This window comes from Lolium rigidum, chromosome 1 (genome assembly GCF_022539505.1).
Source record: "Lolium rigidum isolate FL_2022 chromosome 1, APGP_CSIRO_Lrig_0.1, whole genome shotgun sequence".
NCBI lineage: Eukaryota > Viridiplantae > Streptophyta > Magnoliopsida > Poales > Poaceae > Lolium > Lolium rigidum.
This window is the reverse complement of record NC_061508.1, coordinates 147,507,372-147,523,333: the sequence shown is the minus strand read 5'-3', so window position 1 is coordinate 147,523,333 and position 15,962 is coordinate 147,507,372. Positions and strand designations below refer to the sequence as shown.

The 15,962-nt window shown below is 45.2% G+C and overlaps 2 protein-coding genes across 2 annotated transcripts; one reads left to right on the top strand and one right to left on the bottom strand.

Annotated features, from left to right (window-relative positions):
• Positions 1–7,593: 7,593 nt before the first annotated feature.
• On the top strand, positions 7,594–9,763 carry LOC124682548 (formin-like protein 9). The gene is made up of 4 exons (XM_047217208.1): positions 7,594–8,184; positions 8,272–8,462; positions 8,536–8,771; positions 8,844–9,763. The coding sequence occupies exons 1-4, from the start codon at positions 7,844–7,846 to the stop codon at positions 9,561–9,563; spliced, it is 1,488 nt and encodes a 495-aa protein (XP_047073164.1). The 5' UTR covers positions 7,594–7,843; the 3' UTR covers positions 9,564–9,763.
• A 349-nt stretch (positions 9,764–10,112) lies between these two features.
• On the bottom strand, positions 10,113–12,984 carry LOC124682547 (dihydrolipoyllysine-residue acetyltransferase component 4 of pyruvate dehydrogenase complex, chloroplastic-like). Its single transcript, XM_047217207.1, has 6 exons — positions 12,094–12,984; positions 11,810–12,001; positions 11,632–11,719; positions 11,458–11,528; positions 11,267–11,350; positions 10,113–10,417 (listed from the first exon to the last, which is right to left on the bottom strand). The coding sequence occupies exons 1-6, from the start codon at positions 12,967–12,969 to the stop codon at positions 10,313–10,315; spliced, it is 1,416 nt and encodes a 471-aa protein (XP_047073163.1). The 5' UTR covers positions 12,970–12,984; the 3' UTR covers positions 10,113–10,312.
• Positions 12,985–15,962: the final 2,978 nt, after the last annotated feature.

Genomic DNA, 15,962 nt, shown 5'->3' with positions numbered 1-15,962 from the left:
AGTGAGATACAAGGTTTCCAATATAATACAAATCAGTTAAATCCCAAGATAGTATCTACGGACAAGCCCCTGGTTGTCTTATGTTCAGCATAAGAACCCTTGGTAAAAAACTCCGAGTCCATCCGAAGAAGTTCATCTATCATCGATTCAGCTACAGGGGCTACCATTGCATCGATCGAGTCAATATCATTTTTCCGACGCGTTTTCTTGGCCAGGCAACCAGCGACAATCTTCGTCAGGTCCAACTTCGGATAACAAATGTTTATCATAATCATGGCAAATCTCGCTCCAGCAGTGAGTTGAGCCCGCACAAAGTTATGGATGCGAGGAGCATCTCTGAATACCTCCAATAATTCGGGAAGAGTTTTTGGAACCTCGTTTCGCGGAAATAGATTCCTATAGACAAGGGTTAATGTCGACGTGCAAAAGCTGAGAAAATCACGCACTTGGCAAGCACGATCTTGGAACCTAACAATTTGTTGGGTTCGTTCAGGAGTGGCCCAGAACAAACATCTGTGATTAAGGGAGAGATTAACAAGAAGATTTGTCCTCTCATTCACTCTCTGATCTTCGGCAGCAGAATCAAGAACTGAGCCTGTTAAAAGCGACAGGGCAAGAAATTGGAAGAAAGGCACAGCAAGATAAAGAAGAGGCATCAAAAGAAAGCAAAAACGTACCTAGCATATCTGTGCTAGCTTCCAGCATTAGCTCAAGCATACTATTTTCTCGGGTTGTGGCTCCCTTCGCTTCCAGTACAGCAGCATCCCTAGCAGCCATAGCTTCTGTGGCTTGATGAAGAGCAAGTTTTTCTCCTTCAGAGGCTTTCCGAGATTGTTCCATCATGGCCAAAGTCTGTTTCTTCATAGATTGAAGTTGTTGTCGAAGTTCTTGCAAATCTTCCGACAAATGTCCGCTTGATGAACTCTCGAGGAGATTATGGTCGACTAGTTTTTTCTTCGAGAAGGAAGATGCAGGTGAAGCAGCGGCAGAACAAGGAGGGGTCGAGTAGTTATCAAATATTAACTGGAGAAGAAAGGCCCGGGATCAATGAAAAGCACGAAGGGAAATTTCATTACTTGCTAGAAAATTTACATGGGTATTACAAAAGAAAGTTCTCCAGGACTAAGTGAGTAATTGTCGCCAAGGCTAAAAATGGCGACAAGGGCAAAAGAAACAGAAAAAGAAACAAGGAGGCATGCAACTAGACCTCCGGCCTCGAGGAGCTAGGAGTCGAAGCTGGCTTGATCCCGAGATACGCCAAGATCTTCTTCGTGTTGGGCTTGGCCGCCTTAATCAGCGACTTCCACCTTGCTTGTTCTATTTGCTCGGTGTCGCCAACTTTCATCCAGTCAATAGTCTGTTGACTATCAGCAACCAACGCGACAGTGTTCTCAACGGCAACCTTCATATTTTCGTGGCGCACCTTCAGTCCAAGATCTTCCGGTGTATTGAACATCTTGGCAAGGTTGAGGAAAGTTGCAGGCTCCTCTTTCTTCGGGAAGAAGTAGGGGAACAATGCAGACAACACTGCGTTAGCATTCGACACACCTTCGCGAATCTCGGACCCATGAAGCTCCAGATAGGAAAGTGCGTCAAGGACAGGGTCATTGACAGGATTCGTCAGATCAAAATCCTGGTTTGTTTGGGCTGTCAAAGAAACAAAGCATTAGTGAAAAGACAAGAAAACAACGATTCCCATAAAAACAAAAGAGATCAGCAAACTTACTGAAAGTACGGCGACTCTGAGTTTGCAGACGCTTGAGGATTCCTTCTTCACGAGAAGCTTGCGCAGCCCTGTGCTCGTCTAAGGCAGTTGTAGCATCCTCAAGTTTCTTCTGCAATTCCTCGACACCAGCGGCTTTTGCCTTAGCTTCGTCAGCTTCGGCCTTGGCTTTGCTAGCAGCAAGGTCGGCTTTCTTGCGAGCCGCCTCACTTTGCTCAAGTTTTCGAGCAAGAATATCGGCGCGTTTGTTGGCCTCGGAAAGTTTCTCTGTCGAGATATGAAAAAGAGAGCGAATAAAGATTATCGACGGCTCGCAACAGAAGTAAAAAATCAAGGAAAAAATACCAAGTGTAAAAGTCGTTACCTTCGGCTTTACTAGCATATTCACGGTACCCAATAAATTGGGAACCGATGCGGAGAAGATCCTTAATCATAGGCTGTTCAAGGAGAACATAGCAAGAGAAACATCGGCATGAAAAAGAGAAGGTGTAGGAAAACAAAATAAGGAAAATATAGATGTCGACAAGCTTACATCATCTAGGAGAAGAGTCGACGAACTGCCCAACCGAGGGCAGGTTCAACAATCTTTTCAACCCTTGTCCTTTTTGGTGAAGGAGCAAGGGGGCTTGATGGTGGAGTAGTGGTGACGACGTTTTGTTGAGGAGGCGACGTTTCATCTCCTTCAACTAGCGTGTCTGAGACAAGTACAGTACGTGACGTGCTTGTCCGAGGAGCCACGTCAGTAACTGGTACTTCTTCCTCATCACTATTGAACAAAAAATCGACAGTATAAAAAGCAAGACAAGATAAATATTTCGAGTACAAAAAAAAGGGGAGAGATAAAGTCGACTTACGAGCTGATGAGGGATTCAACATAAGGATCATAAGCTGCCTTCGGATGAGAAGGAACAACTTCTTCAGCCTTAGAAGTGCCAGAACCCTCGGCATCAGTCCTTTTCCTTTTGTTCCTCGGAGAAACAGCAGGAGGAAGGGATTCAGTCGATTCACTGGCCTCAGATTCAACTTCTTTTTCATGAGAGGCCGCAGATTTGTGAGAACCCGCGACTTCACTTTCGGGAATAGAAGAACCTTGAGTATCTTCGGCAACGATGGCCTGTTCTTCGACTTCTCCACCCTCAGGAAGAGGAGGAAGGGAAGTCATAGTAGGATGGTTCTGTAAAAAGTAGAAACCAAAGGAAAATTAAAGAGATGACAATACAATGAGGTGCAGAAGAAGTGCGGAACAAGATAAAAATTCGGAAAGACAAAATACCTCGGGGAGTGGATTGGTGGAGTTGTATGGTTCCACGCGACAAGAGGAAGGAACTGGATCCTTGCCCAGGCGAGAAAGTCTTCGAACCAACTTCTCCAAGTCCTTGGTGGAAAGGTCACCGGAGATTCTATTGGCATCATTTTTACCAGAGTACGTCCAAAGGGGATTTTTGCGAGCCTGAAGAGGCTGCACTCTAATCCTAAGGAAGTAGGCAGTGATTTGAACACCCGGACAGCTCTTTGCCTCGAGTGTTTTGAAGGCGACGAATGCGAGACATGAGTGCCTCTGTCGCCTTTTCTCTTCCTCGAAGCTTCGGCATCCCGGGAGCGGCGACGCTGAATTTTGGCATTTCCGTCGAAAGGAATTATGTTGTGCTCAACGGAGTTGGCGCTTTCTTCGTGAATGTAGAGCCACTTTTTGCGCCATCCTTGGACAGAATCGGGGAACTTGACATCGAAATAGTCGGCAACGGTACGAACACGAGATAACAACGCCACCTATGTTATAAGTGACGTTGTGGGAGCCATTGCGGCGAATGCAGAAAATGCGCTTCCAAAGAGCCCAATTGGGAGCGACTCCAAGGAAGCATTCGCAAAGGGTGATAAAAATAGAAATATGAAGGATGGAATTGGGGGTCAGATGGTGTAGCTGAATCCCATAAACAAAAAGAAGGCCGCGGAGGAAATCGTGGATTGGAGGCGAAAGGCCGCGGATTAGATGATCAACAAAACTAACCCGGTACTCCATTGGAGGATTGGGATAGCTTTCTTCGCTAGGAAAGCGGATGGCGTCCTCCTTCTTCATAAGGCCGAGCCTCTTCAGCATGTTGGTATCTTGGTTGGAGATTTTCGATCTCTCCCACTCAAGATCCTCAGCGGCCATCTTGGATTCCGGAGTGTTCGTGGCGAGTTAGGCGCGCGCGCGGTGGCATCAATGGCAATGGGCAGAGCAATGTATGCGAGTGCGGAAAATCGAGAGAGTTGGGCGCAGGGGAAGTTTTGCGAAGAGGAACAGTGAGCGGCGCAAGCGAGGGATGAACGGAGGTTGAAGAAAGGTTTATATAAGAACTGGGTGAAGCAGTGGGCCGTTGGATGAAGAAATCGTGTGGTGAGACTAGATCTTCTAGATACAAGGGCAAAACAGTATTTTTACTGAGATAGGCGTTACCGTACGTGCGCCAGAAAAAGCGGAGGACGTGTGTCCCCCACTTGCACGATGTGTCAACGTGGTGGGAACGATGGACCCACAAGGCAGAAAAATTTCGACCATTAATAGAGCTGAAGAGAATTTGACAAAGGAAGATATGTCGGCAAGGGAAATAAAGGAGAATGGCGACAGGAGAAATTATTTGAGTACTTCGAGAGCCTTTGGTCAGAAACAAGTTTTTGCCCAAATGCTCGGGGGCTACTTCGATAAAAGTAAAATTTCGACTATGGCAAATATAGAAATTGTGGGAGCCTACAACCAAGCACAAGTTCTTGGTTGTAGCCTCGGGGGCTACTCCCATCGGGAGCGCTGTTCGCGCACCCGATAGTTAAAAAAAAAAAAAAAAAAAAAGAAGAAGAAGCGAAGAAGAGAAAGAATATCGGGAGATAATGGCAATATAGCGACAAGGTGGACTAAAATGTTGAGCCTACAACCAAGCACAAGTTCTTGGCTGTAGCCTCGGGGGCTACTCCCATCGGAAACGCTGTTCGCGTGCCCGATGAAATATAAAAAGGAAAAAGAAAGAAAAATAGAAAAACAAGAGAGTATATTTCGAGTTATAATTAACTCTACATATACTCCCATCGGGAGATTAATATAAGTCATATTTGACTCGATAAAATGTGTCATTCCAACAGCCGAAAAAGCACTCGACAATATATTCTCAGAACGCCAAAGTTGCGATCAATTTCTGAATGCCGCGAATTTGCGAAGGTAAGACCCCAGATCTATTCTGCTGGGCGTGGCATCGCCAAAGACTGCGCTCTGCTACTTTCATCCGTATCAACAGATACGAAGAAAAATCCTAACGGACGCGTTAGGTACTCGATAAATTTGACTGGGGACTCGACGGAATGGTAAGACCTTAAGCGGCACCTGTCGAAGTTTGCACCGAGTATCCCGAGATCATGTCGGGGGATGTGATCTTGAAGTAGGTTTTTGCGGATTGCCACTAGAGCAGTTAACTAGTACCTGATCCGTCAGATGAACTAGCCCCAACTACCAATATCCCTGTGCAATATAGAAATTTGTATAAAGAAATATAGAAAAGTTTAAATTGTGGAATAAGAATAAGCAGTGGAGATTTTCCTTGATTCTACGATTCAAGCAAAATCTCGGGGGCTACTGACATAGGCATCCCAAATGGGCCTGCCAAAGATAGTACCCGGGGTTTATCGAAGGTCCACTACCCGAAGAATAAGAAGGTTCGAGAACCCAAGATATGTTAAGGAAAGTAGAATTGTAATAGGAAGTGTTGTTTGTAAATCTGGCGGGATGAGTTAGAAACCGTCCCGGACTGCGTAACTTGTACAAAACGAAACCCTCGGCTCCACCTCTTATATAAAGGGGAGTCGAGGGACGAAGAGATCATCGAATCATTGTCTGCAAACCCTAGTTTTCATATTCGTCGAGTACTTTTCGGCTGAAACCTTCGAGATCTACTTGCCCTCTACTTCTAACTAAACCCTAGCCTACAATCCATAGGCATTGACAAGTTAATCCCTTGTCAACAGGCGGCTCCAACGTCCAAAAAATTCAGCCTCGCGAGACGCCGGCGCGCCCGATTCGAGCCCTTGGCGAAGGGGCCGGCACGGGGTTGCCGGCGATTCTATTGGGCTCCAAAATTGGCCGGCGCCGTTTGGGCGCGCCGATGCGAGCCTATTTTCGCCCCGGCCCCCAAATTGCTATCGGGGCGCCGGTGGAGATACTCTAATGCCTCGATGCACACGCCGCTCCACCTGTCATAGTGGATTCCACCAACAACCCGATCTCACTTCTAACCTTTTAAAGGCTAAACAAGGACAAAACCCAGTGATATAATACACCGTTAGGAGCGCTGTTGGATGTAATAGGAAACAACAAATCACTTTTAAACGAAGCTGAGAAGCCAGATTCAGTAGGAAGGTAAGTTCTGCAAACCTGAACTAGTCCCTTTCTGATCACCGATGCAAGTCACCAATCATGTCGCTGCCGAGTAACAAAAATGTGAAAGAAAAAATGGGGTTGCATGGTGATCTAGACAGTACATTGGCAAGAATGCAAGTATTCCTAGCTGCTAGTAGCTCTTGCCACCAGCTGCTGTCAGAAATGGCTGGTGTATAAGCAAGAAACATCAGTGCAGCGTTGGCACATGACGAGAAGCAAGAAAAAGCAGTAGCCGTTAGTTACTGCGCAGGGTGTTGACAGCAGCCAGGGTCCGGGTTCCCTTGGAGTGGCATTAAAGGCTGCAGAGTTAGATAGAGAAGGACCGGAGGAGAGACACTAGCACGGTTGTTGCCTGGACTACGGGCAAGACAGCAAATGTGGCCGCGCGCACACGCCATTTTATGAGCCTTAACCCCTTCCTGTTCCTCCTTTTTGTCACGCCACAAGCGAGAGTTCAGTACTTGTGCCAGGACCGCTGCTTCTTCTTCTAAGGCTAGCTGAGCAAGAAGATGGGCATGGCGACGAGGTGCATCCTGCTCCTCCTCTCCGTCTCCGTCGTGTTCCTGCTGTTCAACCTCGAGGTCCTTGAGGGGGCTCTCCGTCTAGCAGGCCACGACGAGACATGGATCAATGGCAGCACGGCCACGACCCATGACATCGTCGACCGTTTTGGTTTCCTCCCCAGGTTCAGGATGCTGATTGGTTTGCATCATCATCGAGCACGGCACCGAGGGCACCGGCGAAGCTCTGCAGCTCCAGCGCCATCACCGGCTCCAACCCATGAAGCGACGAGATCATCGTCGGCTCCTGCCCCTCATTTCCATCCGCAACGAAAGAGAATGCCTTCTGCCCATCATCACAGCCACATTGCCCCAGCTAGAAGTTCAGTGCGCAGATTGGGAGACGGCCGACACCATACCAGGCTCCCCAAAGCCGCCATTGTTGCTCTGGCACTGGTTGGGGCATGCCTGCTTGCTCTTGGAGTCGCCATAGCAGCAATGTCGCTCAGAAGATCAAGGAAGTTACGGAAGGGGTGCTCAAAGCCGTTCAAACTGTTTTGCCATGGTTCAAGAGCCCAGAGGTCACCTTCTGCCACCAGAAAGGTCAGTTCTCACCCAAGCCCAGATCCACTCTACCTAAGTTCTGTCGTACAATGCCACGAGAACTATCCGATCCTTAAACAATCTTCTGAGTCCAAGAGCCTATCCATTATCAGCACCTCCTCAAAGAGCATAGAATTAATCACAAGTGATCATACTGTGAGAATTCAGAACTCCCCGCAGTCTGATGAAGCCGAGTCTTTCCATTCCATACCTTGTTCTCCTTCATCAACTGGTTCCATCACCGAGTTACCGCTGCATATCCGCGACAAAACTATGATCAGTCCATTTCCATCGTCTCCACATACAGATAATTCAACATCTAATTGTTCATATCGATCGTTTTCACCAGATTATAAATCTCACTTGCCTCCAAAGAGTTCACTACCTACCGCTTCCAATCACTTCAGTGTGCATGGCATTTCTCAGTCCCCTTCAGAAGAATTAGACGCAGAAAAACCTGAAGTAAACCGTCAAGTGATACTAAAAACAAATGATGTTTCTGGGTTGGCAGAGCGTCATGAAGCTCCAAAAGAAGCGCAGGCAAATTCCAAGTTCTGTAATCCACCAGAAACCAATTCGCCTTCCTATCACAAGGATGCCTCTTTCTATCACATGGATGCGTCTGCCTCCAGAACAACCATAGCATCCACCATGTCAAACACTAAGGAATCCACAGCAAGTTCAACCGAGGGAGCAAAACATCAAATGCCTAGTGCAATGACTGTACCGATATCACCACCACCACCTCCGCCGCCGAAAAGATCTCCCCCAAGTCTGGCCTGGAAGAACTCTGGACAGCCACCACTACCACCTGCGTTACCACTTCAGATACATGTTGGTAAAGACGGGTCCCCTCTTCCAAAGTTGAAACCTTTGCACTGGGACAAAGTAAGAGCAGCCCCAAACCGCTCCATGGTGTGGAATGATATAAGATCAAATTCCTTTGAATTCGAGTAAGACAATAGAAGAATCCTCCCTCAGTACTACACTAACATTGTATATGTTACTACTATCTTTTTATAATAGGAAACGTTATGCAGATTTGATGAGCAGATGATCAAGTCTTTGTTTGCATACAACTTTCAAGGCTTAGTGAAAGATGAAGACGTCACCAGCAGGACTTTACCTACCACTAAACATGTCATTGAACATCACCGACTTCAGAATACTACCATCTTATTGAAGACCTTAAATGCGACCACAGAACAAGTTCACAATGCTATAGCACAAGGTAAGCTTTATGATATCTGAGTTACATTTATCAAGTTAAGGATAAACCGACCCTTTTGTGTGGTCTATCTCAGGCACGGGATTATCCGTACAACAACTGGAGGCGCTTGTCAAGATGAAACCTACCAAGGAAGAAGAGGAAAAACTACTGGTCTATGATGACGATATCGACATGCTAGATCCAGCAGAGAAATTTGTCAAGTTACTACTAGCTATACCATTGGCATTCCAAAGAATGGAGGTTATGCTCTACAAGCAAACTTTTGATGATGAGGTGGTTCATATCAAAATGTCCTTTGCAATGATTGAAGTAAGTGTAGACCATTTCAGTAACCTGTTGAGATATGGGCTGTTCTTAACTTATATCTATTCTGTCTACTAGGGAGCTTGCACTGAACTCAGGTCAAGCAAGCTGTTATTAAGGCTACTTGAAGCAGTACTCAAGACAGGGAACAGGATGAATATTGGAACACTAAGAGGTGGTGCAAATGCTTTCAGATTGGACGCGTTGCTGAAATTGGCAGATGTACGTGGGGCTGATGGAAAGACAACCCTTCTGCATTTTGTACTTCAAGAGTTGGCCCGCTCCAAAGGATCAAAGGCTGCAGAGAAGCTCGGTGAAACCCCCAGGTCTTGCCACGCCACACTAGCAGAACGGGAAGAATATTGCAAAACAGGTACAGAATTCGTCTCTGAGCTAAGTAACGAGCTAGGCAATGTCAAAAAGGTAGCAAGCATAGACTTGGATACTATGATGAAGTCAATTTCAAACCTATCACGTGGACTGGCTCAACTAAGAGATCTCATCGAGAAGGACCTGCCCAGAAATGACAAGAACAGGGAATTCCTGCAATACATGACAACCTTCCTAAATTATGCAGAAAACACTATGCAAGAGCTTGAAGTTGGCAAAGCTCAAGTCTTGCACCATGTTGGGGAGCTAACAGAGTATTATCACGGTGAGGTTGGCAAGGATGAGCCCAACCTGCTCCACATATTTGTCATCATAAAAGATTTTCTTGGTTTGCTGCATAGGGTGTGCCGTGAGATGAGGGGCAAAAAACAAAATCAACCTCTCAACCTAGTACTTCCACTGAGGTGAATAATTTGACATTCAGATTAATCAGCTGACCATTAACAAGTTGACTGTTTTGTTTGCAAGTATTTGTATAGTGATGTTACCATGGAGATCAGTTGGCATTAACTGACAGTTTGTGCATGTGTGTAAGGGTGATATCAGCATGTATTCTTTGATTTGTATGGCTGGGCTTTTCCATTTTGTTTAATATGTTGATAACTTGATGCTAATGTCTTAGAAGTTCTAAAATTCCTTATAGATACTTGAGAACATATAAGATTTTATGACTGAATTACTAATACAATGGACCAAGTGAAAAGCCGGCATGCCATCACACTTTTAAAATGGTACGGACCGAATTACATGTCATCACAAATTGGGATTGTAGGAATTATTGCTAGAATTCCGAAAAGGTAATGAGATACTTCTGGACCTTGCTTATTAAGTTATTTTTCTAACAAAATTCAGGACTGTATTCAATTTTTAAATAAAAAAACAGGGGTAAAAACATAACAAGGAGACTAAAAATATAAAGAACTAAGGCAACATGATAGTTAAAACTATTATAACTTATTGCTTTCCAAAACTTCCATAACATTAACAGAGTAACCCCTCTTCACTGGTATCCATGTTCTGAAGTAAATACAGTACAAACAGCTCAAAAGCAATACTCCTTGAGCGCTCAAAGATACAAAAAATTGAACACATCGACAGACTTCCAATTGGAAATAAACTAATGACTGATCGCCACATATACCACTTACAAGAAAATCTTACAAAGTTAAGCTCTCGGGATCCTCAATAATCTTTGCAAAAGTTTGCAGGAAGGCTGCCAAATCAGCACCATAAACAATTCTGTGATCAGCTGTGACATTGACCTGAAAGAAGTTGGACCAACTCAATTATATGGGATGGTAACTCCAGGTACTATTTTCTGCATAAAGGCTCAGTGTTCACACAAAAACCAAATGAACATTGAAGACCTAAGTATTGCGGTCTCAAGTTCTACGTGTGGATTGTAATGTTTGCACAAAGATATTCATCATAATCTCAGGCCAGTATCAGGTACCTAGTACTAGTATATTAGCCCACATCAAATGTAAAACCAATGTATTGAAACTAGGTAACAGGTAGTCAACAGTTCTCTCACCCTACAGCAGATTATACGGGTAAACGGAATTGTACTCGGACTTATAATTAGATTCCCGCTAATGTATCAGATACCAAGTACTAGTATATGGCCTAGTACACGGCCTTGTGAACATAGTTTAACACAACCATATAAATGTTCTATGGCTGATAAATGATGAATCTGAAGAGTGTATGATCAAAACTACGTTGACTAAAATGTTTATTCAAATCAAATATGTAGCAATATTCATATTTCATGAACTTGACTGAAACTATTATGTGCCAGTGACAATTTTACCACTAAACAATGCTTTCATCTTGTTTCTGCTGGTAGTTTATCTGGCTATCTCACTGACATGTGTGATCTAAGTCTGCGCGTCAAGGGGGAATTCAGTGGCAAAAACAGAAGGTCTTTCTGCAATCATGTTTGTGCTCACATCCAACTGGCATAGATTGATTTCATTTGCATGTAACATATTGACAGGATTAGACAGTTTGGCACTTGGACAAACAATGACAAGTTAACCGTGCCAACTCACACAAGTTATATGGTGTGAAGTTTTTACAAAAGAAGGTGTATGTGAAAGACAACTTACCAGCATTTTGTTCTTGACACTAAAGAAACCGTCTTTATCAGCCACCACTGTGGGTTTTGAGGCTCCAACAGCCATTATAGCTCCCTGCATTCATTCACATTAAAATTCTTAGAAGTGAGTAAAGAGAAGGTGCCACTACGAACACTCAGGAAGGACTAGACAGTAAGTATATTATTGAAATGGAACTTCACCTGGCCAGGTGGAAGAATTGCATCAAATCTATCTACACCAAACATACCCAAGTTGGACAGTGTAAATGTACCTGCAAACCACAAAATAAATATTCAGGTAACTATAGTTTCCAATAATCATTATAAGTTTGAATTGATGATCTAACATCTTATGCAGTGCAATAATTTCCATACCAGAGTTGTACTCATTTGGCTGGAGCTGTTTTGCACGTGCCTTCTTGACTAGCTCCTTCCACTTTTGTGAGAGTAGATATATATCCAGCTGCATTGGGGAATTTCTTAAGCTGTTTAGTAACCTAGCATGCAGCAACAGGTAAATGAAACCACATTTATCATCAGAGGTAGCTTGTACCTTATCAGCTTGCTCCAGGACCGGTGTAATGAGCCCGCCGTCAATGGCGACAGCCACGGCAATGTTGATGGAACTGTTGTAAGTGAAGCTCGACCCGTCCCTGCAGCTCGCGTAGACCACAGGGTACTGCGCAAGGGCCATAGCCGCGGCCTTGGCGAGCAATACAGTCATGGTCACTCCCTTTGGCTTGACCTGGTAAAACAAATTAATCCAACCATTAATAAAAATGAAGGAAAGAGTGTCACGAGCATTTGAGCACTGCGCAAAGAGTCCAGATGTAGCACCTTCTCATACAGCGCGTCGAGCTTATCGGTTAAAATGGGGTACCCGACACGGAATGTGGGCACAGACAGGCTCTCCACCATGTTCTTGCTCACTGCAGCCTGCATTGCAGTGAATGGAACCACGGTGGCACCAGGTACCGGGGGAAGCACGGCCGCCTGCGGCACAGCCTTCACTGACGGAGCTGCCACAGGTGCAGCAGCAGCGGGAGTAGGAGCAACCTTTGGCTTGGGCTGGATGCCGGCGGCCGCCTCAACATCTGCGGGCGTAATTCGGCCGAACTGCCCGGTGCCAGTCACCTTGGCAAGGTCCACCCTGTGCTGCTTGGCGAGCTTCTTAGCCTGCGGCGTGGCAATCCCCTTCGTGCCCGCGCCAACTGGAGCAGGAGCAGGAGCAGCCACGGGAGCCTCCGCCGGCGGAGGCGGGGCGGGGGGAGCGGCCGCATCGGAAGGAGGAGAGGATGGCTGTCCGCTGGAGAGCGCCTGGGCCTGGGCGAGGGCGAGCGCGACGTCCTCGTCGGACTCGGCGAGCAGCGCGATGGGGGCGCCGACGGGGGCGGACTCCCCCGCGGGGACGAGGACGACGGCGACGATGCCGTCGTAGAAGGTCTCGACGTCCATGTCGGCCTTGTCGGACTCGACGACGACGACGGCGTCGCCCTTGCTGACGCGGTCGCCCTCCGCGGCGGTCCAGGACACGATCTTGCCCTCCGTCATGGTGGAGCTGAGCGCCGGCATGAAGATCTCCCGGATCTTGGCGCGGACCACCATCGGCCCGCGCCGCCGCGCGGCGGCCGCGCGCGGGGCCGGCGCGGCGAGGCGCAGGCGCGCGGACAGGGCGGAGGCGGAGAGCGAGAGGGGAGCCGGAGGTGCCGCCATTGGTGAGCTCGGGGCTGGAGACGGAGGCGAGGAGAGCGGGGTTTGGTTCGCTTGGGTATAAGCGGCGACGGAGGCGAGCCGAGGGCGGAGAAAGCAAGGCGAGGGGGGCTTTGGAAACTCCGACGAGGAGGAGGTGGGCCGGGCCGAACGTCACTTACAAAGAAGATATATGGGCCGGCCCTAAATGTTGTCTCTATTATACATGAGGTACATAGAAGGAAAAAAAAGGTCTAGTTTTTAAAATAGATTACGAGAAGCATATGATAGGGTTAATTTAGATTTTCTTTATGAGATACTACAGCTTAGGGATTTTGGTCCCAAAATAATCTCTATGATTAAGCAGATTACCAGGGGGGTTTGTTGGAGTGAAAGTGAATGATGTTGAGGGGGATTTCTTCCTAACTGGCAAAGGGCTGAGGCACGATGGTCCTTTGCCCCTCTATTGTTTAACCTTGTACTCCCTCCAATTCAAATTAATTGACTTTAATATGGATGTATCTAGTCACATTTTAGTTCTAGATACATCCATATTGAAGTCAATTAATATGAATCGGAGGGAGTAGTAGATGTTTTCTCTAAAATGGTAATTAAAGGACCCTCTTGTGGCATGATAACTGGTTTATGTCCACATTTGGTTCTTGGAGGTGTGATTAGTTTGCAATATGCAGATGATACCCTCCTATTCTTAGAAAATAGTGAGAGGAATGCCATTAATCGTAAATGGACTCTCACTAGTTTTGAACAGGTGTCAGGGATGAAAATAAACTATCATAAGAGTGAGTTAATGGCCATAAACATGGAAACTCGAGAGGTTGCTCCTTTTCTGGATATATTCCAATGTGTGGTAGGAAAATTTCCTGTTAAATATCTAGAGCTTCTTTTACATTTCAACAAACATAGGAGAGAGGATTTGCAGCCTCTGGTGGATAGCTTGCTCAGTAGAATGGCGGGATGGAGGGGGGAGATTTTGTCCACTTAGGCAAAAAGAATTCTCATCTAAACTGTTTTGTCAAGTATCCCCATATATATGTTGTATTTTTTTAGATTTCCTAAGTGGGCTTTAGATCTTATTAACACTCAAATAGCTAATTGTATGTGGGATGATGTAGACGGCAATAGCAAAATTCACTTGGCCAACTGGTATACCAAATCTCCAGGATCTAAATATATGTTTAGTTAGATCTTGGATTAAGAGATATATTTAAGGAGAAGGAAGTTTGTGGAAGAAAATAGAGGATGCTAAATATAACACTAGAAATCCTAATTTTCTTTCTTTGCCAAGACTTAAACCCTTCTGTTTTTTTGGAAAGGTTTAATGTGGGCATCTAGGACTGTTAAATTTGAGTGCAAATGGAAGATAGGTAATGGTAGATCTGTTAGATTTTGGGAAGATACCTGGTTTAGGAATGCACATTTATCTACTTAGTATTGGTATGTTTATTTTGTAGTTAATCAACAAATGAGGACTGTTGCTAATCTCTGGAATAGACAATAACTGAGATGTGATTTTAGGAGGACTTTCACACCACATATGATGGATATGTGGTTTGAGATAGTGGAAATTGCCAAAACTATTATTTTCTCTGAAGGGGAAACTTATTTGGAAATATGAATCTAGTGGTGTTTACTCTTCCAAATCCTCATATGTTGTTATAAATTTTAGGGGTGTGCAACCTGTGTATTTACCAACAGTTTGGGATTTGAAAATCCCTCCTTGATTCCAAATCATTCTCTGGTTGCTATAAAAAAATAAAATTATGACTAGGGATAATCTTAAACATAGAAGTATACAAAAACCTCTTGTGTGTGAACTTTGTAGTGAAATGGAATCTGTTAAAGACCTTTTCTTTGATTGTGTAGTCTCTAAAATGCTTTGGGATGATGTGCAAGAGATTTTTGGTGTAGAAGTCAATGATTACCTTTCTCTTCCCTCTAAATGGTTGTGCAATAAGGGATTTGAGCGATTTAATATAGTTTCATATGTTGTAGTTTGGGGCATATGGAATAATAGGAATCATTTGGTGTTTAACATAAAAATTTGGTTATCCATGAAACAGGTGTTGGGGCTAATACTGTCGTACCTAAGGACTTGGCAGATGCCTTTCAAAAACCTGGAGTGGGATCAGGTGAAAAGCTTCAAAACTTCCCTGGTGAGAAATCTGAGTAGATTGCTTTCGTTGATGCCGGACTAAGATGCACCTCTTTCGACTAGATTTCAATTTGGAAGGCTTCTACAACTTCTCCATACCCTGGGTGTGCCTCTAAAGCCTACATGCTGAAGCACCCTGAAGAATCGGACAACATCCATATGGTGACTTGAAGAGGGATAGCTTTTAGAAGCGCAAGGTCTCCTGGAGGAATGCATGATGTGATATGGGTTTATTTCCCCTGCTTAGTTGGAGAGTAGTTTCGCTAGTCTGTTCCTTGCTCTTATGCTTGTAAGATTTTATATTTCTGAACTTGAGCTTGTCCTTAAGACTTCCAGGTAGTGGTGGGCTAAATCTGGTTTCGCTTTCGTCTAAAACCCTGTTATGTTTCATTTTCAATGAAAAATGGAGCTAGGGAGCGCTCCCTGCACATCTAAAAATATGGGCCAGCCCAACTTCTGGGTAAAGGGCTTAGCAGGGATTCCATCCCAATTTGCTTTGGGTTGATTCTTACTTTCTGATTCCATCTAATAATACATGAACAACTAGTATGTAAAGAATATATACATGATACACACAAATTATGGAATCATAAAACATAAGCAAGTATGTCACACTTAACAGGAAGATTTTCAGGGAGATTACACATCTAATAATACATGAACAACTAGTATGTCACACTTAATAGGGAGAAAATTTTCAGAGGGAGATTACACATCTTCTCACCTTGCTCTTTTTCAGCAGGTCAGCAGGTCAGTGGGCGGGCGGGAGAGGCCGGGGACGCTGGTGGTGGGCGGGGTGGACGAGGCGGAGGAGCGGCGAGCTGGCGGGAGAGGCCGGGGACGC

What these genes read in the sequence shown, in the direction of transcription:
- LOC124682547 (XM_047217207.1), bottom strand. Translation starts at nt 12,969, where the DNA reads ATGGCGGCACCTCCGGCTCCCCTCTCGCTCTCCGCCTCCGCCCTGTCC. An exon ending in TCCTGGAGCAAGCTGATAAG is followed by an intron (nt 11,720 to 11,809) that starts GTACAAGCTACC and finishes TCCCCAATGCAG; the next exon opens with CTGGATATATATCTACTCTC. An exon ending in GCCAAATGAGTACAACTCTG is followed by an intron (nt 11,529 to 11,631) that starts GTATGGAAATTA and finishes TGTGGTTTGCAG; the next exon opens with GTACATTTACACTGTCCAAC.
- LOC124682548 (XM_047217208.1), top strand. Translation starts at nt 7,844, where the DNA reads ATGGATGCGTCTGCCTCCAGAACAACCATAGCATCCACCATGTCAAAC. An exon ending in TCAAATTCCTTTGAATTCGA is followed by an intron (nt 8,185 to 8,271) that starts GTAAGACAATAG and finishes AACGTTATGCAG; the next exon opens with ATTTGATGAGCAGATGATCA. An exon ending in TGTCCTTTGCAATGATTGAA is followed by an intron (nt 8,772 to 8,843) that starts GTAAGTGTAGAC and finishes TCTGTCTACTAG; the next exon opens with GGAGCTTGCACTGAACTCAG.